Raw genomic sequence first — 25989 nt, 5'->3', positions numbered from 1 at the left:
TTTTGGGACCTGACTCGAGCGCATTTTTATTTAACGTTCATAACTGTTAAAAACATGTATAAAATTGGTCCTGTTTCAGAAACAAGGCACGCATAGTCATGTCAATGTTCAGTGTTCATGTCATTATTAGCATTATCATTTATCAGCATCATCATCAGCATGTTCCATCTCAGTATTTGTCTAAGAGTAGTATCAAGCATTCCCTAATATAAAAACACGTTCCAATTTTTTATTTTTTTTTTTCCACAGAGGTTAAAATTTTATTCCGAGCAGCAAGACAATATTCATGCAAAGACGGGAGTGGAGGAGAAGATGCGAGCTGACTGGACTGACAGGTCTTTAGTAGTAGGTCTCCCGTTCCACCCAGCCTGGATACAAAAGGAGGAGAAAAAAAACTCACTTGATTTAGAGGAAAACTCATTGGACACATTTCATTATACACTTTATTTTAAAGCATGGAAATAGGCAGGAGGATGGCAGAAGATTAAGGAGATGCCAATTTTTCCATTTTAGCCACTAGCCTCAGGGAGCAAAGAAAGAAGGAGAAGGGAAAGAAGGGAGGAACGGGTAGTAGAGAAAGTAGTCCACACACACACACACACACACACACACACACACAAAAAAGGATAATAAAGGCATGGATTCTGGACTCACCTCCTGGGCTGCGTCTGAGGATCAGCTTACGGATTTCATCATAGATAAAGATAAGCAGGGAATAGGGGAAGGCGCAGAACCACCAGTTGGGCCTGGAAACGCACACAAACACAAAAGAAGATGAGAAACTGATCCAGAGCCCCAGGTCTGGATGAACGACATGTGGTAAGTAAACCAGATTAGAGTCCGTAAAGTACTTATTGGTGGTTTCTGGGGGAGGGCTTTACTTACTTAAGAGGATACATTCTGAGGGCAACATCCATGCCTGGGCAGTAGGAGAGGAAGGCAGCCAGAGCGGTCTCCTCAAACAGTCCAAAGATCAGGATCTTGTTCCTGAAAGAGCAACAGAAATAAATCAGGCTGAATATTTATAGTTTTATATGGTTTTATTGTGCCGGGATGCTGCAGTGGATACACACATTAAATATGACCAGAGCTCCACAAGTTCTTAATATGGTTATGTCAGGCTGCTCACAGACTTCAATTGTGACCATAGAACTGGTTTAAACTTTGTTTGTGGTGGCCAATCACAAGGAAGTTGACTGAAAAGTAAGGACTGCCTTTAAGACTGCTTGTTTTAGACAGTGGCTGACCTGAGATGCACCTTCATCCAGTCTATAATAATAATTTATTTAAAAAAAGAAAAAAAGGAGAAAAGACTTTTGAACTGTGAGATGGGCAAAGCTACTCCAGTCAAGTCCATGAATAACAATGTGGCACTTGAAATGATGAGAATAGCTTCCCTTTAAACAACTGACACTGATCTGAGCGACCGATGCAAACCACAGCCGGAGTGCTTTTTAAATTAAGTATATCCTTCTTAGAGCCCAGAATATATGCAGAGGTTAGCTGGAGTTCTTCCCAGAGAAAGAGCACTGCTACTGCAATGTGGATAAATAAGCATGACATTAAAGGTGGCAGCTGTTTCAGGACCATTTCAGAATGAAATATCCACAGCTAAGTTCAAGCAGAGGTGACGGAGAACAGTGATGCGCCTCCGCATTCACAAACGGAGGGCGTTTTACTCACTTCATGCCCTGCTGGAAGACTGAGTTCCTCCTGGTCTTGCAGATGATCAGATCGGCCCACTGCACGATGACGATGCTGACGAAGAAGGCCGTGTGGCAGGTGAACTCCACGATCTTCCTCTGCTCGTAAGTCTGATGGAGAACACATCGTTTGCATCAGCTGATGATGGAACAAACTGTTACTTGAGGTCTTCCTTACAAATGTTACTCACCCACTGCTGTCCATAGCTGTCCTCCAGGTCATTGATGTACTTGTTATCCCAGGAAACTCTGATCCCCACCAGGGTGGCCGGCAGGAAGCCGTTTTCAGCCAAGATCACAAAGTAGGTGAAGAAGCCTGCCAGAGCCTGGATCATACCTGCAAGAGGGAATGATCATTATATCAGACACTTCATAACATTCTGATGTTTTAATACTAAAATGATGAATACATGCAGTTAATTTGTGTGAAATTAAACTGGAATCAATCATTTATTGATTAAACAGATCAGCTTTGTGCTCTTTCGGAAAAAACGAGACGAATGAGAACGTCGCCGTCTGAGTCGGTGAATATGTTTATCCAGTCCTTTGGGTAATTTTCTGGATCAAACCATTTGTCAATGGGTGAGTAATTAAGTAAATAAATCTGATTAACCAGTCTTTGAGGCATTAACGACTTAGAATAAAAATTACAAGTCGACTAAATTTAATTTTAAAATCATTATCCATGAGATGAATAATCCATAAAAAGATGCTGTGATACTTTAGATGTCTGGCAAGATGCACTGATCATCATCAGATATTCAAAGCCTCCTTAATGCAAACCCCCAAAACAGTTATATCATGTTTTTAAAACAGTAAGGAGGGTGAGAAATTTGTTTGAGTCTATAACACTCTTATAAGGAAGTTCAAAAATGGTCAGAGGGGTCAGGTTTATTTCTGGCTTCATTACCGAAGAGGGAAACATCAAAAGCCCGAGGCAGTGCTCTGTCATCACTCAAACATACAACACGCATACACTTCAACTCTCTATCACTACAGGACTATTTATGGTGCATGCCTCTCTTCTTGTTATCTTGCTCCACCCAGACACTGAGCTGCCCTCTTAGAAAGACAGAAAGAAAAAAAAAAAAAAACAACATCTAGCAGAGATCCATGTCTAGAAAATGTCATTTCAGTGGGCAATTTCCAGAATTCGCATTCAAGTCGAGGCCATCTGTTTACCGATTTGTCCATAGGCTATACTGATGAGCCTCTCGTTCACCAGCTTGTCTGTTTTGGGGTTTCTGGGCTGTCTCTTCATGATGTCGCTCTCAGCCGCTTCATAAGCCAGGGAGATGGCAGGGACCTGAGAGGCAGCACGCAGCACCAATCAACAAAACAAAAAGCACCAAAAAACATAAAAGTTCAAGTTCCTTGTTTTTCAAATAACTTAAAAATCATACAACTGAGTGATGAATCCCTAACCGGCAACAGAAAAAAAATAAAACACTACCATGTCAGTTCCCAGATCAATACAGAGGATGGTGACGGTTCCCAGGGGCAGAGGGATGTTGGCGATGATGAAGAGGAGGAAGGGAGTGATCTCAGGGATGTTACTGGTCAGAGTGTAGGCGATAGACTTCTTCAAGTTGTCAAAGATCAGACGGCCTGATGAGACCAAAGCAAATTTGTTGTATTCATAAATGCTCCTACTACTTACACACAAGTAAGCTAGTGTCAATTTGTACAATCTGTTACCCTCTTCCACTCCAGTGACAATGGAGGCAAAGTTATCGTCCAGCAGGATCATGTCGGCAGCCTGCTTGGAGACGTCGGATCCAGCGATGCCCATGGCGACACCAATGTCCGCTTTTTTCAGAGCTGGAGAGTCGTTCACGCCATCACCTGTCACGGCCACAATGGCTCCCTGCACACAAGACGGTGCCAAAGTCAAATTAAACAGAACAGAAGGGGAAAGGCGACGTTCTTTCTTTCAAATGACATTACATCGTGTGACACAATCTCCTGCCTTGTGAAAGAAAAGCCTCAAAAGGTTTCAGGGAAACTCCCATTTTTGTATTTGACAGCTGTGATAAAAGTGACTAAGAGACATAAATGTGGAATCAGTGGAGGAAGATTCGCCGCTACAGTGTTACGTGTGACAAGGCTTTGGAAGGCTATTCGGTGGCTGTGTTGGATGCCAACAGGGGCAAAAAACAAACAAACAAAAAACAAAAGCCTGTGGGATTTCCTTCATTAAAAAATAAATTAAAAAAAGGTGAGTGCCTCAATTATTTGTCACATTAGCTCCACACAGTGTTATTATTAGGCCTCCCACTTGAGCTAATGAACAGCGCACCAAGCATATTTTTGAGATTTATTAAACGTTGACAAAGAAAGAAGCTGACAGTTCAATTATTTGTAGCCGAACGTGCATCAGTAAACTACCAGATCTATATTTCACTGCACCTGATGTGGCAAATAATGGCTATTAAAGCGTTGAGATGAGAGACGTGTTTGAAACGTTACAGTCATAGCAGTCTGCTAAACGCCGCCCTGCAAATAGCTGTGAAGAGTCTGTGACGCAGAATTGTTTACCGAAACCCTTGATCGGACATTATAAACAGGAATTATTTTAATAAATATCTCCATAGTCAGAGTCCACGTACAACTTTGAGAGTTTTCCCCCGCTTACTGATGCGCTCAGATATTCATGCACATGGTTGAGCTCACAGCTTGACAGATGTTGGCGCTCAATTATTCAGCCAACTTGATAAATCAGACCAAAGCAGCAATCATAACCAACCACTGGGAGAAATTCACAGATGCATTTACATGACAAAGCAAAGGCAGGTGCTGTGTTTGCCAAACTAAAAAACACGAGCACAAACGCTGCAGGTGTTTGTGCGAGCAGGACGGTCTGCTCCACAGCACAGGTGAAAGCACTGTGCCACATTTTCACATTTGTTTTGCTATACCTGTCTCTGGCAGCCCTCCACAATGATCAGCTTCTGTTGTGGCGAGGTTCTGGCGAAGACGATCTCCGTGTGGTACTTCAAGATGTCGTCGAGCTGCTCTGGGGTCAGATCCTTCAGGTCACCACCGTGAACGACGCAGGCCTTGGCATCTCTGTGGGGAAAAATGACATTCATACTTAATGTTCTGAGGGTGGAAATTATAATAGATAATGGCCGAAACACCCAATGAATCCAAGGTCCACTACTGATAATATGTCCCAAATCTTAATATGATAACCTAGATTAGATCTCAAATCCCCTCCAAAAATTGCAGATTAGCTTGGGTAAAAAACCAAAAGTTGAGGCATAAAACGATGTGTGCTGCTGGTAAAGTTTCTGGGCTGCCTTTCCTCATAACAGCCATCCCTCAAGATTCTCGCCATTTAAAGCAATGCATTGTCAGGGACTACAACATCTAGTCCTTTTGCTGAATGTAACAGCCACATTTAAAAAGAAAAAGGGACCAAGAATGTGGCCATGAGGTAACCCCACAGAAAGTTGGTACCTTGGATTGACTTCGTTGATCGGGATGTTCAAACGTGCAGCAATGTCTTCAACAGTCTCGTTGCCCTCAGAGATGATACCCACACCTTTAGCGATGGCCTTAGCTGTGATTGGATGATCACCTGTTACCATGATCACCTAGAACGAGGGAAGTTTGTGCTGATAAGTCCAATAAGTCAACACTCTCATTTATGAAGTCTAAATGTCTGCTTTGAATGTGATCTCCGCATGCATACCTTGATTCCAGCACTCCTGCATTTACCCACGGCATCGGGCACAGCAGCACGAGGAGGGTCAATCATGGACATGAGGCCGATGAAGCACAGGTTCTCAGTGGGGAAGTTCACCTCGTCGGTATCAAAAGCAAAGTCCTCTGGGAACTGCTCATCAGGCAGGTGATAATGGCAGAAACCTAGATTGGACACGAAGTGGTCATTTAGGTTTCAACTCAGTATTGTGAATTCAGAAATTTAAACCCCCAGCAGCCACAGAGCCTCACCCAGCACTCTCTCTCCCAGACCTCCCAGCTCAAGGTACGCATTCTGGAAAGAGTCTTTCATCTCGTCATCCAGAGGCTGCTCTTTGCCCTGCATCATTATGGTGGAGCAGCGGTCCAGAATTCTCTCTGGAGCTCCTTTCATGACCAGCAGGTGCTTGGACTCTCCTTCACAGGAATTCTTGTGGATGGAAAGCTATGAGCACAGAACAAAAAAAAAAAAAAAAAAAACAGGAACAAATTTTTTAAAAACTGTTGTTTTTTTTTTTGCACAGTTATGAACCCAACTTGCAATTAAGATAATCTAATATTGTAGATTTCATGTACATGACAATAAATGTGACATTTCATAATGCAATGCATACTTTTGCCATACCTGGTACTTGTTAGTGGAGTTGAAAGGGATCTCAGCAATTTTGGGGGTTTTCTCCCTCATTTCTTGGACTGAGCCACAGCAGAGTTCAATGCACTTCAGCAGAGCCGACTCAGAGGCATCACCAGCCACATCTCTCTGGATGATGAAGATAAAATGGGGAAAAGAATCTTAAGTAGATTATCAAACTATTCAACTGGGTTGCCAAATTACTGTACGGAGAGTTTAGAAAATTGTTCTCTGTTAAATTTACTTTGGAATAAGGCATAGCACAAGAAACAAAATGCCCGTTATAATTTTTCTTCCCATTGTAATAATAGGCCTTGATGAAAACCAACCCCATGTTTACCCTTGCCTCATTCTTGTAACAGTGACAGACAGGAAAATAATGAGCAGTGAAGGAACATGACTGATAGTCTTGGAGCCAAGAGACCTACGTGCAGCTGCGTGCGTGTGTGTGTGTGTGTGTGTGTGTGTGTGTGTGTGTGTGTGTGTGTGTGTGTGTGTGTGTGTGTGTGTGTGTGGTGAGGTACACAGTAATTATGTAGTTACATGTGTGTGTACGTGTGTATGTGTTTATGTGAGCCACTGCAGTGGGAGTTATGTGAAGGAAAACAAGCCGGTCTGTCTAAGAGGAAAACATCTCAGCAGGGGTAAAAATGAATAAAAGCCCAATAACAGAATTGGACCCCTGTTAGAAGGTTCAAAATCATTCATAAACAGAATAATGTAGAGCTGGATATGAAGATATGATTTTTAAGACCGATAACTTGGTGATTTAAATGGTCAACATATCGGCCTTTTTTTCTTTTTTTCAATTTTGCCACACACGGAACAAACAGATCTTCTCCAACTTGTTAGGTTTATTTATATTGATGATAACGACAATGCAGTTCCATAATAATCTAGTTTTATTGTTACAACAAGTCAAGGATTACTTGTTCACGCTGTCCGGCTCTCCTCGGATCAGTTGGCAGATATGCCAACGGGGAAGTTGCAAAGTCCCTTCTGGTAGACAAATGTCACCATATCAACACTGATTACACCATTAAAGGCCGTTTCTCCCTTCTATTCTTAGAATTTTGATTTATTTGCCATTATAAACAGCAAATATCAGTCATCGACTTACTGCCAATATATCAGTTGGGTTTTAATTGCCATTGTGAGCACTGGGATAAAAGCATGATTGTGACTGTCATACTTTTGTAGCTATTGCCCAAATGGGCTACCAGCTGTGTCTCATATCAGTCGGGCTCTACAAAAATAAAGGTTGTTTACCAGAGTTTAATCTGCAACCCCTCCCCCAACTGATGAATGCTGTGAAGTGTCATGTGGGCCTGTATTTAAAAGGGGGCTTTTATCATAGGCTTTACAGGATTCTTTGGTCAGTAGCACGCCACAGAAATTATCAGTGGATCTCCCAGCTAAGTCAGCCCACTGGAAACACCAACACAAAGTACTGAAGCTTTGACACTCTTGATAAATATGTCCTAAACTGCTTTATCATGAAGCATAGACAAAAGCTGCAGCATCATTACATTTCCTTTCATAGAACCGAGCCGGTCTCTTGTCCTTTGTTAGAATATTTAGAGAGGCATTCACGCAACTGCACAGGTGTTACAAACACTGGGAATGAAGTGAACAACATTAGAGGATAAAAACCAAACAATAGGGCAGAGGAACACTTGTGTTTTTCAAATCATTTGAAAAAAAGGGCATATTCAAATTTAGATAATGAGTCAGCAGTACTGGAGTTTTAAATCCTGCCCACATAATGAGCACACAAACTAAAAGCTTACAACAACAGAAAAACATTTCTTGCTGTTGAACAAAGGATTTAAGAGCACACAGGCTTCTGTTTTTAGCTCTTAAAGCTAATCATTTCCTAAAATACATAAACACATACACAATTCATGCAGGGGAAAAAGAAAAATCCCGAGAATGACTCAATTTGATTCCAATTATCCAAATAAACAGAAGGACAGGTGAAAGGCCTACCTTTAGAATGGGAACGTTGCTCTGCTCGGCCAGGAAGACGGCGCGGTTGCAGAGTCCGGCGATTCTAGCCAGAGAGGCCCACGTGGCAGAGCTCCTGTCAAAAGAGGTACCGCTCTGGTTCTCAGTGGTGTCGGCCTCATGGATCTGGTTGTCAAACCACATGTGGGCCACAGTCATTCTGTTCTGGGTCAGGGTGCCAGTCTTGTCGGAGCAGATGGTGGAGGTGGAGCCCAGCGTCTCGACAGCTTCCAAGTTCTTTACCAGGCAGTTCTTCTTGGCCATACGCTTAGCAGTCAGAGTCAGACACACCTACAGAGGAGAATGCTTGGGTCAGCCAACTGTTTGAGAACCACTGGATCTTTAAGACACATGAAACATCTGGACTCACAGTGACAGTAGCGAGGAGACCTTCTGGCACATTGGCGACAATGATGCCAATGAGGAAGATGACGGCCTCGAGCCAGGTGTACCCAAGGATGAGGGAAAGGATGAAAAAGGACATGCCGAGGAAGACTGCCACACCAGTGATGATGTGGATGAAGTGCTCAATCTCGATTGAGATTGGGGTGCGTCCGACTTCAAGTCCCGAGGCTAGCGTGGCGATACGACCCATGACGGTACGATCTCCAGTGCTGATCACAATACCACGGGCAGTTCCTGTCACAGGGATAAGATCATTAAATAAAAAACAATAAAACATTAGCTTCATTGTTCATTCTGTGTCATTATACCTTCAACACAGTTGGTCGAGAAGAAAGCAATGTTCCTCGTCTCCAATGGGTTCTCGTTGGAGAAATCAGGAGTACGAGTCTGGGGCTCTGATTCACCAGTCAGAGACGAATTGTCCACCTGAGTGGAAACAACACAACAAACATATGGTAACATCTGCCTTTAGTTAAATAAAGATCACTGAAAGGGTCTTGACTTCAGGTTTGGGACCCAAAACGGGTCAGCGATTTGCTTTTTTGTTTTCCATAACAAAATAAGTGCCTGTTAATTAATGAGGCACAAGTCAAGTAACTAAAATAGTGACTTCAAAGGAAGAGTCAGAGAGGGTAATTTGGTTCTTCATGCTCTACTTCACAATCACATGGCAATCTGATAATGAAGTGTTAAAAATACAAACAGAGTGCATGACATTGTTTGAAATCCACAATAAAAACAGAATTAATTGGTCACAGCGAGCCTGGATTTTATGAAAGGAAGCACTATTTTTAGAGAGACATTTCAGGAGCTTCGAATCACTAACAAGCACTGAACTGAAGGATTAAAAGGTTTCCCCTGGATGATACTGATGAGAAATTGTTTGTTAAAAATGAAATAGAGGCAGATATAAATAACTTATGGAGCGCCCACCTTGCAGCCGTGGGCGGAGATGATTCTCAGGTCGGCAGGGATCCTGTCACCACCTTTCACCTCCACTAAATCACCAACCACCACATCCTCAGCGTTGATGCTCTTCTTCTCACCGTCACGAACAACCAGGGCTTGCTATGAGAGAAGAGAAATGAGAGAAACAGATGCTGATGTGAGACAAATGGAGTCGGGTGAACGTCCAAATCCGTTTCAGCTGATTTCAGAAAGCACTGTGTGATTTAACAGGCATGAGACTGAGACGTCCCTCTCTGCTGCTCAAAAATAATAAACACAATAATAATCACTGTGACAACACTGCTTTCAGTGTAATGTAATCCAGCAGCAGGGGTCTCATTAGGATAGCAAGAAAAAAAAAAAAGCTCAAATGTAATAGGCACCTGTGGGACCAGGTTCTTGAAGGAGTCCATGATCTTGGAGCTCTTGGCTTCTTGGTAGTAGGAGAAGCAACCAGTGATGATGACGACAGCAGAAAGCACAACACCCAGGTATAACTGAATGGCAAAAACAGCGAGTTCAGACTTTTCCCCAGCAGTTCCTTTCTTATCCAACTTAGCTTCCTTTATTCTGTTAAGCTTCTGAAGGTAAATCCTATTAGGAATAAGTGTCTAGCATTGCCTGCTTTATGATGTTAAACTGGCTGAAATCATTTTCCACACAGTTAAGGACTGTAGCTTACATTATCATTCGCAGGTTCCTCCTCCATTGCAGCCTGGATACTATAGGCCAGGAAACAGAGGATGGCACCAGTCCACAGAAGCATGGAGAAACCACCAAACATCTGAAGGAAAAACGAGAACAGGACTTGCCTTTTAACTCATGAACTTTATGAAACTTGTGTCACAATTTAACGTCGACGCCGAACCCCCTGACAATCTCCAAACAAGGAAGATTTTGAAGTCACCTGTTTGCAGAATTTGACCCACTCTGGGGTGGTTGGAGGAGGAGTGAGGGCGTTGGGTCCATCACGGGCCAGGATCTCAGCAGCCTTCTCACTGGTCAACCCCTGACATGAGAAAATACCGAAACAGAATGTTATAAAAATGCGCCAAGCTGACACGCAAGAGAGCTTGGACAACGATGTCTGCCTTTAAATGTCTTCATCACCATTTCCCAACCAGGGACAAATACACACACTGCCAGATATTTAAGCCCAGGGGGGACGGTAGGTGCTACTAGTTGCCTGGAAACACATCATCAACAGGAAAAAAAAAAAAAAAAACCTACACAAAAAACAACAACAACAGGGCCATCTACTTCATCAGCAGGTAGGAGGAAGATGAAGAAGTGAAGATGAGAGGAGCGAAAGATGAGGCAAATGGGATCATATGAAATCAGGGCAGAGGGGCGTCTGTGGCTAATAAATTATTCACAGCTGCTTTAGACGCATGCATGCGCACGCATGCATAGCTCGGAGACCCCAGTTAGAGGCACTGATTAACTACTCTCCTTGATCCCTCCTGTATGACCAGGAGCACATTTGCATGAGGAGAAGGGGGCCGTTTGGAGGGTGCGACTGAGATGGCAGTGGCTGGAGACTGGGGGAGTGTCTTTAAGACAGGAGTGTGCATTACAGTTCATGCATTAAAGCCAGTGTATGAATTATACAATACAGTCGTCATGCCACTGGGCTAATACCAAGAAAGTTAAGTGCATTTCAAAGGAGCTTGCAAAGAAAAGTGTCTGGACTTCTTTAAGTTGCTTGAAGACGTTTCACCTCTCATCCGAGAAGCTTCTTCAGTTCTAAGGTCAAATGGTGGGGAGTCCCAGATATAAACCTAGTGGGAGTGACCCCCCACAGAGGGACAAAAGGACCCCCTGATGATCCTCTAATCGCCTGAGCCAAGGTGTGAAACTGGGCGTGGGTCCCAATCAGCCAGAGTTTCAGGTGAGTTCATTGTGAAACCTGGCCCCACCTTATCATGCGAATTCCTGAGGTCAGATGGCCCAGGATGTGGGACTCTCCACCATTTGACCTTAGAACTGAAGAAGCTTCTCGGATGAGAGGTGAAATGTCTTCAAGCAACTTAAAGAAGTCCAGACGCTTTTCTTTGCAAGCTCCTTTGACTACGATGACCTGGATGACTGAGAACCTTCACAGACTTAAGTGCATTTCCTTTTACACAGTGGCATGTGAGGTTCTGCACTGCAGGGTCTGTCACAATAAAAACAAGAGCTTTTCAACTTACAGTTATGACAAGGTGGGAACATACCTGAACTCCGCTTCCTCCAAATGATCGACAGCAAAGATTTTAAAACTTGATTCAACTCTCTTTGTCACAGTTCAATTTCCATTGCTATTCCTCTTTGTCCCACTGTTTTTCAATTAAAGGTTTAGCTTAATGCAGTTGACTTAAAAGTGAGGTCTAGGAAGCAGAGGGCTGCAAAATATTTTCTCTAAAAATCATAATATTCTGTTCTAAAGAGTCCTCTTTATAGATGGGGGGCTCATTTATACCAGTAAAATTAGTATATTGCGACCATCACTCCCTCCCACGTTATTTTTGGACCTGCATAATCTCCGATATGCCTCATCAATCTGTCATGAACAGCAAACCATCCCTGCTACTGCATAGCTTGGCTAATCCAGCTAGCCAGCTGGCGAGCACAGGCAAATATTTTAGCCAGTCCACAGCATCAAGTGACGCAGCTAAAAACTGGTATTAGGATTATGACTGGGCGGAGGGCTCTCTCCACTGGAAGTGTTCCCTGGGCCCCCAGAAGTCTCTTGAACCCTCCTGGCTGAAACACACGAACAGAGCCTGAAGATGAAGTAGCAGCCTCGACAACCCTTCGTCACGCGAGCACAGATCGCTCCCCTTTTTAAACAAAGTCTCGTGTTTAATTCATCCGAGCACCATTAATCATTCATGTGCCGAATGTCAGCTGTCAGACCGAAGAGGGAAAAAAAAAAAATAAAAATAAAGGAAAAAAAAAAAGGGGGGGGTTAAAGGCAAACAGCAGCCAGTTTGCAGCTGGTATTGCAGGTTTTTTTTTTTTTTTTTTTTTTTTTAAATCTAATCTAATCTCCGTGATAGATGGAGACACTTTGATGGAAATACACTCCCCCCCCCCCCCAAAAAAAATTACATTACGATGCCAGAGTCTGGAGACGAGGACAGCAGCTGCCAAAAGTTAGACTGTTTAAGGTTTTTAAAGCAGACAGAGAGCCAGAGGGCAGCACATTTTCAGCTTTCACTCACATTGGTGAGGTCTGTTCCATATTTGCGGTTGAGCTCGTCCAGGGTTAGCTTGTGATCATCCTGCAGGGACACAGAGACAAAGTGGCATCAGACCAGAGTTCATGTAATCCAAGTGTGTGTGGGCTCAATGTGCTGAAAACCAGTGATATTTACCTACATTTTACAACGACTTCCTCATATAAGATGAATAAATGAATGGAAAGATAATGAGCCAACAGAAGACAGAGAGAGGAGATGGTGAAGAAGAGGTGAAAAAAGAGAAAGGAAAAGATAAATGTAAAGTAAGTAGAAGGATGAGCTGAAGGAAGGCAGCAGGCAAAACAGGAGCATGAAATGAGGAAGCAAGAAAGGGAAAAGAGGAAGGAGTTAGGCAGGAAAAAAAACTGGAGAAAAACAACAATTAGGCAGTGGCAGGATGAAAAATGATGTTTTTTCAGAGGACACTATTCAGAATTTAATGAGAAATTAACATGTGATTGGTAAAAGAAGGTATGATAGATCAACAAATGAAACTTTTTACTTTGACAGATTTGTGAATATATTGACATCAAACACCAATTTTATGCTCTTTAGTACTGGCTGCATTTTGGTATTCCTTGTGGAGAGGTATATATGAAGGAAGTAGCGGTAGAAGATGAACACAATGGAGAGGACAGAGTGTTCAAATGAAAGGCAGGGGACTGGACAATCACAGGAAAAGGTCCTGAGGTGAACAAACGTAGCAAAAAAAACAAACAAAAGTGACCACTGACACACTCACCATGTCCACTTCCTTCTTTAATTCATCCATATCCTTTTCTTTCTTCTTACCCTTGCCCTTCTTCTTGCCGCCCTGCTCCGAGGTCGCAGCGAGCTCATACTGCTCTCGTCCTTCCTGGAAACACAAGGCAGATGGGGGTTAAAAAACAAACAAACCCAACAACAACAGAAAATGAGATACTGTTTAGTTACAGAAATAACTTTAGATTATCTCAAGAAGCTTTGTGAATGATACCAATAATGCATAAATTGGCAGTCAAAAGGTACAAAGTATAGTGTTAGTAATGAGACACCACTGAAACGGTTATTGTTCTCTCGAGTCACAGGAGTTATATAGTACTTTTCTACTGCAAGCTAATTGAGTGCTTTCTTACTACAAGTCATATTCACCCAGTCTCACACACACATTCATACAAGTGTTTTTCTCTATACCTAAATGCTTTCAACCTAACAGTCACACTGAGATGGATGCATTGGGGGTTCAGTATCTGGCCCAAGAATACTTTGACATCCACACTGGAAGAGCAAGGGATCTAAAACTTCCCATAGCAATTTACATTTTTCCAGTATTTTTTTCCCCTCTTTTTACACATTACATTACATAATTTTTTTTTTTTATGCGAGTGCATCTGCCATTTTGCTGCTCATACCGAGGCTGCTAGTTTGCGGCCAGCTCAGAATTCTGGATAGACAGAGGTGGTTTTCCTATGTTAGCTTCTTTAAAATGTGCATGTTCAGCTGGGTGAGGGTGATTAAAGTGCCACCCTGCACAACTACGCACATTTAAGAACTCACCAACGACCACGGTCACTTTGCTAACAATGTATGCAAACTGCTGCTTTGCTAAATGACCTATGTATAAAAGATTCTTTCTTTATTGGTTTCCTAATGAGATCTGACATTAAACCAATCGTTCAGTCCCAGAGTATAAACACAAAGGACATTTAAAAAAACAACAAAAAAAACAAAACAGATTTCCAAGTGTCCAAAAATCTTACTGTCATGACCTTGATATAGTCGTTTTTTGATGTGCCACCACTGGATAACATACCAGCACAGATAAAAAGAAACCAATACATGTGAGGCAGTTAATTCTGAGGCATTGGACAATTCAGAATTCATTCTGGGTTTATATCCACATGCCTATAATACAACTTCTACCATGTAGTTATAAAGCCATATAAGATCAAATCTTCGAGCCTAACAGTGAGTAGATTCCCTCCTGTGATGCCAAACCAGCTTTGATCCTTTGGGGAAAGGACATAAAACCTCTGGGAATATCCTGTGGTTTCTAACACTGAGACTTTGACCCCGGATTCTTTGGGTCATCTGGGTCATGTGGGCTTGCGGTATGGGGCGCATTCTAGAGAGGCCAGAGGAATGCTTGGGTCACTCTATTTGGTAAATGTAGTCCTTTAATAGCAGTTTTTGCTGCATGGCATTGTGCATTTCCCTGCTGGGGGAAGACTGTTGCCACTGGTAACTGCCATGGCCCTTACAGTGGGGTGCCTTTTCTGCATTGGTATTTGCGTGGATGGTTTGATCAAAGTGACATCCACATGACATTCAGAACCCAAGTTTTGTTTGTTAGCACAACAAAGCAACAACATGATGGATGTTATTCATTTCACCTGGCAGTGGTTTAAATGTTGGGCCAGTGAATATTAATCACTGCATGACACTTTAAGTGGGGGTGCGTGCCACTGATTTAAATGAACTGCAACCACTTGATGGCACACGCATGCTAAATAATAAAATGTTACAACTTGAAGGTGAAACTTCATGTTCCAAACCTTTTCTGTGCAGAAACAGACAGAATCATGCATAAGTAACACGATGACTACTGCCGAGGTGCATCTGATGTCTCATGACTCCAAATGCCAGAAGACATTTTGCCATACTGCGTCTCTTTAAGCCTCCATGTGGGTCAGTGCACTTAAAACCAGATACAAAAATAACAAACATGGCCTTGTCTAAACCTCAGAAAACCTTGACCTAAATTGGTGAGACAAACTGCCACAAACTTCAGCCAACAGTCCAAGAAAGAATAGTCACCTCTTAACTTGTCACATACATGTGGACACCATCTGTCACTACAAACAGCTCTCTTTTTCTTTCTTTTTTTTCCCAGTAAACTTCTAAAAGCCTCTTATTTTTAAAAAAAACAATAATCCATCTGTAAAATTGTGTTTCAGCAACTGACAATTTTGAAAATTTAAGTCAATTAAGCTTTCAAAGGATCAGTCGAGCTCTAGAGGCACATCTTTATCTGCCAGCATCAATAGTCTCACTTCGGAGAGGAGCAGAGTTTTTGCGCTTACTGGTCAGTTGCGAGATAAGACTTTCTGTGGTGAGCCAGATTACGGTGCTGGGTGAAACCAGTTTCACTTGTTGAAAACACCCACGTTTGCAGTAAAAGGTGTCACTGTTGCATGCAAACGCATGCACACACAAAGCACTTTATTCACTCGCCAGTTTTCTAAATGCAACGTGAACAGTTATGCACCCCAGCCAAACACCAGAGTGGAACAATAAACCACACTAGTCATTTACTGGTAGTCACACTTATATATATCACCCTATTTTGTTGATTTGAAACTCCAACTGGGACACAAATTCTCTTGCTGTAGGCAAGTAAACAGAATATCTCCAAATTTGGATCTTGCAGTGTCCACATAGAATTACTCATAGTAGTGAAAGCAGGTTTAAAAATTATCAAATATGGAAACACTTCTGATTTTACATTTCACGACAGAGCAAGACTGCGCAAAGACCGTCTTCTAAATGGCCAAGCTAGAGAGACGGTGAGACAGAGTGGGCAAGTGGAAGAAAGGAAGTCACAGGAAACAGCTAGGGGTAGAAGTAGCGTTATTTTTAAAGCTCAAAACGCACAGCTCTGAAGCAGCACTTATGAACTCCGTTCTTCAACAGTGAGAAACATCGCAAGGCAATTCCATGTGCTGCTGAACACCTTCATCCTGTCCAGGGTTTTAAATGAGGTGAATAATGAGCCTACAGTTTTTATTGACACCATAACCAGATGGCCAACATAACCACTCCTTATATATGAGGACATGAACATTTTGCTTTCAGACTGCCAAACTCAGTGGTTTTTATGATACTCCTAAAAGACTAAAGTTATAGCCTCTATAGAAAGACTTGGTGATATGATGAAACAATCTGGCAATAATAGGAAATTATACAATTTTACTTTCATTCAGACTTGCAGGGTTTCTGAATCAATGCAACTGATGTGCTTTTTAAAGCTTTTTACCACCGATCAGTTATTATTTAGTCACATTTACAATGTTGAACTCTCAAAGGAAGATAACCGAAATTTTCAAATTGTTATTTTATTCCAACTGTCCAATTTAACAGATCAGCCAAAAGCTGATATCCACTTAAGCCCAAAATGAAGTATCTCAACAATTATTTTGTACATGGCCACTTGACTAAGTGCAGACATTAAAATTCCTGTTCTTCTTCGAGGGCCACCATAAGACTGAACACTTCAGCTGCCTTTAGCCTTAATGTGGCACATTAGCAGGCTACATAAAGACTGACTGTGATTAGGAATACTGATAACCATCGCCATTTAAAAAAAAAGAAAAAAAAAGTCGATACTGATATTTAGAGATTTGAAAAATCCCACATATCAGCTGTTTTCCCTTCTGAAAGAAACAGGTTTGTAAAATGCAGGCATTTATGAATCCTCACTAGTTTAAAAATTATTGTTTTATTGCAGACTGATCTCAGTCAACCAACCAACTCTGATCAAGTCAGCTGGTTGTTATTTGTTCCAATTCAAACACAGGGGAGTTCCACCTGGTAGTCAGCCTATGCAACAGCAACACTTACACCATGTTCAAGTGTCTTTTTCCCATTACTTAATTCATTTATTGGTTGTTATCAATGACACTACCAATATACCGGCAAATACCCAATAGTTCAGCTCATATATCACAGATATATGAAGCAGGCTGTAATTGTCTCATAGTAACAGGATGTAGGTTTTTATATATTTCAAGTAAGATAATGTTGATATAACCTGGACAATTGGATAACTCTATTGCCCAAATGGGCCACTAGCTGTGTGTTTTAACAGGTTAAGCACATGTTTGATTCTCAGGGTTTGTGCTACGAGGGAGAGAAAGCTAAGCTAGTGTGTGCTTCAGGTATGTAACAGAAGACAGCAATTCTAGAAGCAGACATCGATCAGTGGTTAAGTCCCATCAATAATTCAGCGCTGTACAAGGTACAGCACTTTAAAGGTGTTAGCATGTTAGCAGAGAAGGAGGCTGTCCAACACCAAGTGACTACCAATTTGCTTCGCTCGTTAGGTGGTGATATTTTGGACCCAGAATGACTATAAATGAACATCCTAACCACAGTCCCAGTCATGGAAACATGCTAACTAATATTGTTTTTCTACCACATTAGCCCTTAAAGTTTCCCAGAGAGCCACCAGAGCACTGTGTGATCCCAAGCACATGTTGTTATTGTTGCTTGAGCCCCCCTGGCCAGCTAAGCTGGGAAAACATCGAGCCTGGTTCTTGCTCTTAGCCTCTGGAACCTCAGGGGGCCCTCAGGGGCCATCTGGCTTTAGTGAGAACACTCATGAAGAGAGGACCAGAGCCCAAAGTTGGACACACATTTGTTTCCAACAGAGATGACACCAATTTGAAGAGTCTGTAAAGTCCATGTCCTCCATGTATAAAAGTTCACATCCTGAACAATGTTTTATTGATAAAAATTCATTCACCTCTGGAATTTTGGATATGAAGAATGCCAGGCTTGTGTATACCACCCGTTCTAATCAATCAATGAAAAATCATGCATTTGTCTTTGATAGCTTGTGATTATGATTTGATCATTTATCATCCAGGACTGCATGCACTCCTCAGCTGAATGGCCTCAAGAACATATCACTTGACTGACGCACGTCAAATATATCATTAGACTTTGTGCAAACATTAATCGTCCTCAGAAAAAGAAGTTGAACTGCAACCATTTTAATTTTGACTGTCCAACTTAAATAATAATTAATAATTAAATATCTGTTAGCTTAAATAATTACAGTTTTTGGTTCTTTAATTACTATATAATAGTAGTTACATTAATTATCCTATTTAGGGTCAGACTGATACAGGATTTTTAAGACGAATACTCATGTTCAGTGATTGAAAAATCATATTAGCCGATATTTTCAGGCACACAAACCAGTTTCTTCATACATTTGTTATGTGTAGCTACTAATTTTAGGATAATGACAATTTTATATGCCTATTTGTATTGTTGGTTTTTGTGTTTGTCTGTAGACACTGATACTAACATAGCGGCAAATACCCAGTATTAGTCAACTGTAATGGTTGGGCTCTAGTCCTAATAGGAAAGATAAAAGTTTATAATTGAAGTATCCAGAAATGAAATTAAGGCTGTGAGGGAAGTATTATTAGTATTTTATCATTAGTATTTTTTGTCACAGCAACAGTGTATTTATGAATATGAATGATACATAAAAGAGGCCACAACAATGCAGAGAAACCCCAACTTGGACTAGTGATCTGTGAGTTTTTAAACACCTGCTATTTCAAGTCTTTCACTTCAGGTAAAAGATCAGAGTCTGAGAAGATGCCAGAATAGAAACACTAACCTGCTACAGAGCACAAAGTCCCTGACGGCAGACTCAAAAAAGAAAGCAGCTGACAAGCAACAGTCAAGCCGGAGCTGCTGCACCGCTTCCCTAAGTCTGCTCTTGACATTTCTTTTAAAAGACAGAGTAGATTGATAAGTAAATTTCCCTGCGTCTCGCACCTCAGTCAGTTGATTTGTCATTGTGCGCCTCAGCCAAAACACTTTTTTTTCCCTCCCAGCCTTGAACTGGAACCTAAGTTTATTCTTAATCAAGTGACACTCAGATTATTTGTAATCACACAGCATTTCATTCAACTCATTGCTACTGACAGCATTCAGCCTCTAACTCTAAAGGCATTTGCCTTGACTATAAAGACAAAACAGTGTTAATGATCCCTCTGTAGCTCACTGCCAACACGTGGCCTTAAAGTCAGCCACAGTTGTCTGCCATTTCTTTGTTCGGTCTTTGATGCATTACTGTCGACGCACCTGCCTCTGTGTGGGGAAAGCCCCATTTCATCAGTTGCATCAGTTTTAAACCCAGTGAACTTGCTCTGGTCCTGCCAGATAAGGGTGACACATAACTAAATCCCATCCGGGATTTTACCCACCCTCCCCCAGTCTTACTTGCACTGTACAGAAATGACTGCATCCCCCGTGACAGCGCTGCACCTGTCACTTTACTAACTACTACTGAGACATCATAAATTAACACGCAGAGGTGCTGCACCTACACTTACTCCACAGTCACATGTTGACAGCTCATCTTCCTGGTGTCAGAAGAGGCAACAGAGAGTCAGGTGACTCTGAAGCTTTCGCGGTCTTTTTCCGCTCGCAAGACAACAAATCAAAGCACAGAGTCAGAGATATCAACTAGATTAAGGATATCACACAAGACATCGCTGTCTGCATATTTCCTGATGCTTATTTAGCTCGAAGCACAGCTGCAAACAAATACTACTACTTTGAGGATTCTGGGGTCCAGTGCACTTACACTGAGAGGCTTCTCATAACCTTGAAGAGCAGCATTCAAGGTCAGTGAACTCCTTACAGCAGCAAGGTGGTTAAGATTAGAAAGAAAATGCAAGGATGAAAGTGGGGAAGGAGGTGGTATGAAGACAATACACTGACAGATGATGAGCAAGGGAAAAAAATGAGAGGGAAGGATCTGCTCTACAAAAGCAAACGTCATAATAAACTGGTATGAATTCTCCCTGAACAATGGCCTTTTGTACTACCCTCACAAAATCTGCATCAAACACACAAACAACAGCCTCACAGAATCGTTTCATGTGCTTGGTAAGACCACAGGCACGTGGGCCATGTTATCTGTTATGATGCTGACCAGTGCTCATTGTTTTTTTTCCTTGCGCCTTTTTTTGGAGATTCTTGGGAATTTCAAAACAGGCTGGAACCACGCTCTCTTTTGTTTGTCTGCAAAAAGGCTACACAGTCCAGGAACTGTCAGAAAGATTTCGCAACATTACAGACCGATATCAGTGACATTGAGTTCAGCTCAGCTTTTATTAGCGATTGAATCCCGTGAGAACTAACCGGTAAGAAGAAGGCTTGAGATAGAAAAAGAAGCATGACAAAGTTGGGGAAAACAGTGAGGGTTTGCATCTCCGAGCAGAAGCAACTTCAAAAGCTGACCCCACTCCCAGCCTCCCGGCTTTTGCTCCTCGCATGGGAGAACAACATCCTAGAGGCTCAAGTGGACATCAGAAGAAAGCGGTCGAGCAGCCACATATTTTAAAGTGTTCGAAAACGTTTTACAGGCAGAATTCCTGTGAGCGAGTCCACCCTGGTGCCAGGGTCTCTTACCAGATACAAAAGCTGCTCATTCAACTGTGCCCCCACAAACACACACAGACTGTCCTGGGACTTTGCCCGGTTGCCACCAGCGACTGTTGCCACACCTCTGGAGATATGTGAATGGACAAAGTCACGTGTCACAGCCCCTCCTCCTCCCCCTTTCCTCCCATGCCCCCTCCTCCTCCTCCTTTATTCTTTCATTTCCTCCAACTACCCCTTTTTCTGTTTAAACACTGAAAAGAAAGTGTGTTAATTTAAATGTGGGGGGGGGGGGGGGGGTCGTGTTTAAAACTCCCTCCACGTCCCTGTGACTCTCAGCTTTTTTTTTTTTCCCCCCATAAAAAAAAAAAGAAAAGAACAAAAGTGAGTGAATGAATGAATGTCTGGCAGTGTTTCCTCAAGAATTCAAACTGCAATCTTATGTCATAATCGCACGAGCCAACAGCTCAGTGATTCAGCCTGCAGATCCTGGATCTAGATTTTAACATGGCGTGGAAAATTCCCATATTTCCTCATGCAGGAAAGGAGCACAAAAGACAGCCACCCGTGTGTTCTCTGCAGGTTTTTGGTTTTTATGTCCATGTTCCACATTTACTCAGCTACAGGCTCGCAGGGAAAGTTCAAAGAGCTGCCACGGAAAACAAATCACACGGCTCAAGCTTCTTAGCAAAACAGAGGGGAAGGCTCAGGGAGGGATGGCATGTGGAAGAATTGGAGGGAGGGAATTAAAAATAAAAACGAGGAAAGCCAGAAAGAATGGCAAAGCAGGAAAGAAAGAGAGAAGCTAAAGATGGCAAACAGATTAATGGAACATAGGAAACACAACGGGTAAAGATTGACTGAGCGTAGGAAAAAGAAGCAGAGAGAAGGGGGTACGCGGTGTTCGGAAACAGACAAGGGGTACTGTGTGACAAAAGTCCCAGTTAATTCACAGTGACTGCCAAGCGGAAAGAATGTTAAATCCCCAGTAAAGAGGGGGAGCGGGACAAGAGCGGAAGGAAAACAGGTACAAACAGAGAACAAGGGGGGAACGAACTGTAAGGAATGGATGTGAAGGTGTAGATTAAAAGTGGGCGGGGACTAGCATGCCAAGTCAGCTTATGGTGGGAAGATGAGAGAGAAAAGTCTTTGATACGAGTGAGGGGAGTGCCATCCAGAAACAGCAATATTACCATCTTTTCACTGTTCACAGCATGTACACTTCAATGTTTCAACTACACTCGCATAGTCATATTTTCCATGCAAAACTGCAAGCTCAAGATCAGAAAATCCTCAGCTGTGTCCTTAACCAGTACTTTCACAGAGCCAATCTGCCTGTCCATAGATTTCAGATGAGACAAATTCAAGGAAAAACTTAACATTGGGTGTTTCAGTAAGGTACCGCAGCTACACGTTCCTGTACACCTGCTTTGGTCATCCTTTGTATTGATTTGCCAAGTTTCTACAACTCCATTAGGGTCCTCATTTGGCATTCCTAAGGATTGTGGTGGAACTCCCCAACATGTCCGTCCTAAAATTTTCTAATAGGACTGACTGCACCCTGTTCAAATAGTTATCATTAGTGACTGTATTGCCTCCTTTCTACTAGCACCTACTCATCTACTACCTACTCACTTGACTGTACTCAGTTTTTAGGATTTCCCATTAGGTGGTAGTGCCTGGTCTACTGGGCTGGGACCAACAGACTTCATGCCACTGATTCCCTCAAACATGGAAATTAGGGAAATGGATGCACACAAACCAAGACCCTAGTCCAAAGACTAGGTGCAGACATTTACCATCAGCTTAGCAGCAGGTATACGCCTCTGTTTTCCATTGCTGTGTTGTATTTATTTCACATGTAAATGTTGTCACAGGATCTTTGGGCCACATTGTTATAAGGACCCCACCCACAGTGAGTGGTAATTGAAAGGGAAAAGGCTTAAACTGAGCCAAGTTGAATCCAGTACAGTCGAGTTGGTGCTAGTGGAAAAGAGGCATGTGTGTCCTACAAAGAGGGCATTATCATCCTGAAGAAGCTTACTCCCATCAGAATGAAAATGACCAGCGGTCACATTGTAACAATATGACGGTTGAAAGGTCAAAACTTTGTCAAAACTCAACCCTCATAAACCCAAGTCAAATGTTACCACTTTTAGCACTAAAGAAAAGAAAACCCCAGAAGGGTGGGAGCCAAAACACTGAGGCTTTGCAATGCAGAGTCTAGAAACTGATGGGAGATGTCAAGGAGGCTATGGCAGCTATGGACATTTCAACCAGTTAGAAAGACCCTTGTCACATTTGAGTGATGTACTTTCAGCTTGCTGGAAGGCTGATATTGAATCATAAAAAATAAAAAATATTTCTCTTCAATGTGTCATCCATCCAAGTATGATTAAGACAACTGGGTAGTTTAACTCTCTATAACTGCAGAACGCATGCTGCACGAAAACAAACAAATTCAACCTGACAACCCAATATTCATGCAACTGTGACCATTTCACCCTACCCCACCCATTTACCAGAACAGGATAATTTCGTTGGTGAAAGGAAACTGCTATAGCTAAAGCGTTTGAATTGGTTGTAAAAACGGATGATTTTGAAGACCTGAAACTTCTTAATAATTCAGCCAACTGAGGAGAAAAAGATCTTAAAGGTTGAGTTAGGTAAGACTATGAAATATTTAGTCCACTTCGCCCCCATTGCTCCCCTGAAAGCGTTGACAGCTGCCTCTGCGTTCAGATCCCCCACTCCGCAGTGCTCGCCTAGTTCAAGTGCAGAAGCTGCAGTTTGAACAGGTGAGGTAACCTCCCATCAGCTTCTGCACTGCGAATTTAAACAAAAGGAAAAACAAGTGTGTGTGTGTGTGGGGGGGGGGGGGGGGGGGGGCATAAATAAATATAGATAAGCTTCAGCTACCTGCTCCTCTTTCCTAAAGAGCTTTTAATCCATGAATGGATCATTCAGGTTAAGAGAGTGCACTGCACAGAAATGTCCGCAGCCCCTCCATCATGTCTGGAAGTTGTTCGGCAGTGGCAACTGGTGCCTCTTGGCCCCCACCTCCCTCTTTTCAAGCAATCAATCCACCCTCTTGCTAGCTCACTTTGCTTTTGTCTCTTTATTGCACTGTGCTGCTGATGTGGTGAGGAAAATTTTTTTTTTTTTTTTTTTTAAAAAGGGCGAAAGAGTAATGTCATCCTCATATTATGAGGGGAGCAAGTGGGAGGCACACTTCCCCCCCAAAAAATGATCTTCCCGTACCTGTGCTCACTCTCTGCCCCACTTCTTCTCCATTGCAACTTAACCCCCCCACCCCTTCGGAAGGCTCTATGGTGGCCATCATCTCTTCCAAGTCTAGCTATTTGTCCGTGCCAGCACTGAATGTATTTGAGAAAAGGAGAGAAGAGGAAAGGGAGGGGGGCAGGAAAGGAGGGGAGACACTGTGGGGGAAGTGGAGGCTCGAATGGGGGCAGGGCATGGCTTTCATCACATATGGGAAGGAGAAAAAAGAAGCGGTGGCCAAGAAGCTGAGAGAGAGTGAGGAGAAAACTCTGCGGAAACAGAAGGAGGGAAAAAATGAAAGAGGAACAGACTGAATGAGGCGTTCTGCTTCACATCTCCCGCCAGATCTCTCTCAGCCCATCTTCCCTCTCCCCTTCATCCCACCTCTCCATCCCTTGCAGGCTGAATCTGTAATGAGTGCTTCCCCTGCGCAGAATGGCAGGGTGTGGCGACTGCTGACATTACATGCAACTGGCTTCAGTTTCATCCCCTACAATTCAAGCCGGGGAGGAAGGGGACGATATCAGCCATACCAAGAAGCAACAGAGGAACAATAACAGACTGAATCTTTCCATGTAAAAAAGCTGGACACTAATATATGATGAAAAAAGACAAGGAGGCGTGGGAATTTTAAATCAATTTTAAAACATCACAAAAAGGGCTTAAACTGTCCTCTTTTCTTTTTTCTCTTAACAATGCCTGCAAGCAGCTTATAGCAATTTTAATCTATCAGTGATGGATTGCTGCCACCATGGAGCACAATTACCCTTTCATCCATTATATTCCTGCAGTTAAAGTCACAATAGTGAACCCGCATGACACAAAACTACCCAGCAAGCAGTCGAAGAAATTCTCCCTAAAAGGAGGTACGGCTGACTTCAGATAAGTTTAAGATAGCTGCTCACAGTTGCAGGCAGAGAAAAATGGGTCGGGCTGCTAACATATCCCTCCCACTGCCAGGCTGTTATTCCCAGAATAAAAACGCCTGGTGCTGAAATAAAATAAATAAATACATATAAGTAGCGAGAAAGAAAAGCCACAGTTCTTCCCCAAAGGCATACATTTCTGTGCTATGTGTTGCTCACGAAGAGCTTTCCCACTCGAGTTGAAGCTTAAAGTGGCTCTAAAGTCAGTAAAGTGAGGACACCGTTACTTTCTCGAGCGGGTTTATTTCCACAGCTGCACCGTCGCAGCTGGAAAACTTTTGACAGCTCAGGCGGTTCAGAACATCTCGTTACATAACGGGACGCCACTCAAAAGCATCTCTGTGAGCGATGGAAACTTACTTCACAGCGGTCTTTATCCTTGACGGGCTCAAGTCAATGACAAAATACATAAATAACAGAAGGAGAAGAACAAGAAAAGGGGGGAGTCTCTACTCTCTGAGGGTTCGAAACACGGAAGTACCCCTCAAGAGGCATTTGAGGAGAAGGCATTTTGAAGCGTTTCGAGCGAATCGCAACACATGGTGTAGCATCAGCATCGACTTAAAGCGAACCACTTGTTTGAATGGCGAACTTTCAAATATCTCCTTTTGCCTACCGCTTATTCTCAGCGGGAGCAAATAAGAGCATTTGTGGAGTCGAACAAAGAGGTAAAATAAACATTTTTTATACTCACTCCTCGTCCCATGGTTGCCAAAATGCGGGGTTAATTCTTCCCAGTTCAAGTAAAAAAAAGAGCAACGAAACTCCACCTTAAATTTATATACAGTTAAAAAAAACAAGCTAAACAAAAAACAAAGATAAAAAAATAAAACTCCTGGATGTGCCTGTTATTATATATATATATATATATATATATTTTTTTTTTAATTTATTTATTTTTCTTTATTTTTGTAGTCAGCACGTGTCACTCCTCCGCAGCACACATCCGAGCTCGCAAGCCGTCGCGGCAGACCCTCCAATACTTA

At 42.4% G+C, this 25989-nt stretch overlaps 1 protein-coding gene across 1 annotated transcript; it reads right to left on the bottom strand.

Annotated features, from left to right (window-relative positions):
• On the bottom strand, positions 1-25837 carry LOC113016126 (sodium/potassium-transporting ATPase subunit alpha-1). Its single transcript, XM_026158698.1, has 23 exons — positions 25698-25837; positions 13369-13482; positions 12609-12668; positions 10310-10411; positions 10085-10186; positions 9786-9899; positions 9388-9522; positions 8763-8880; positions 8420-8688; positions 8032-8340; positions 6037-6171; positions 5664-5856; positions 5401-5576; positions 5166-5302; positions 4622-4772; positions 3402-3570; positions 3157-3311; positions 2886-3009; positions 1895-2040; positions 1684-1814; positions 886-987; positions 655-746; positions 1-368 (listed from the first exon to the last, which is right to left on the bottom strand). The coding sequence occupies exons 1-23, from the start codon at positions 25707-25709 to the stop codon at positions 340-342; spliced, it is 3075 nt and encodes a 1024-aa protein (XP_026014483.1). The 5' UTR covers positions 25710-25837; the 3' UTR covers positions 1-339.
• Between the last annotated feature and the right edge of the window lie 152 nt (positions 25838-25989).

The sequence above is a fragment of the Astatotilapia calliptera genome, chromosome 23 (assembly GCF_900246225.1).
Source record: "Astatotilapia calliptera chromosome 23, fAstCal1.2, whole genome shotgun sequence".
NCBI classification, from domain to species: Eukaryota; Metazoa; Chordata; class Actinopteri; order Cichliformes; family Cichlidae; genus Astatotilapia; species Astatotilapia calliptera.
The sequence above is the reverse complement of the archived record's forward strand: the minus strand, read 5'-3'. Positions and strand labels throughout refer to the sequence as shown.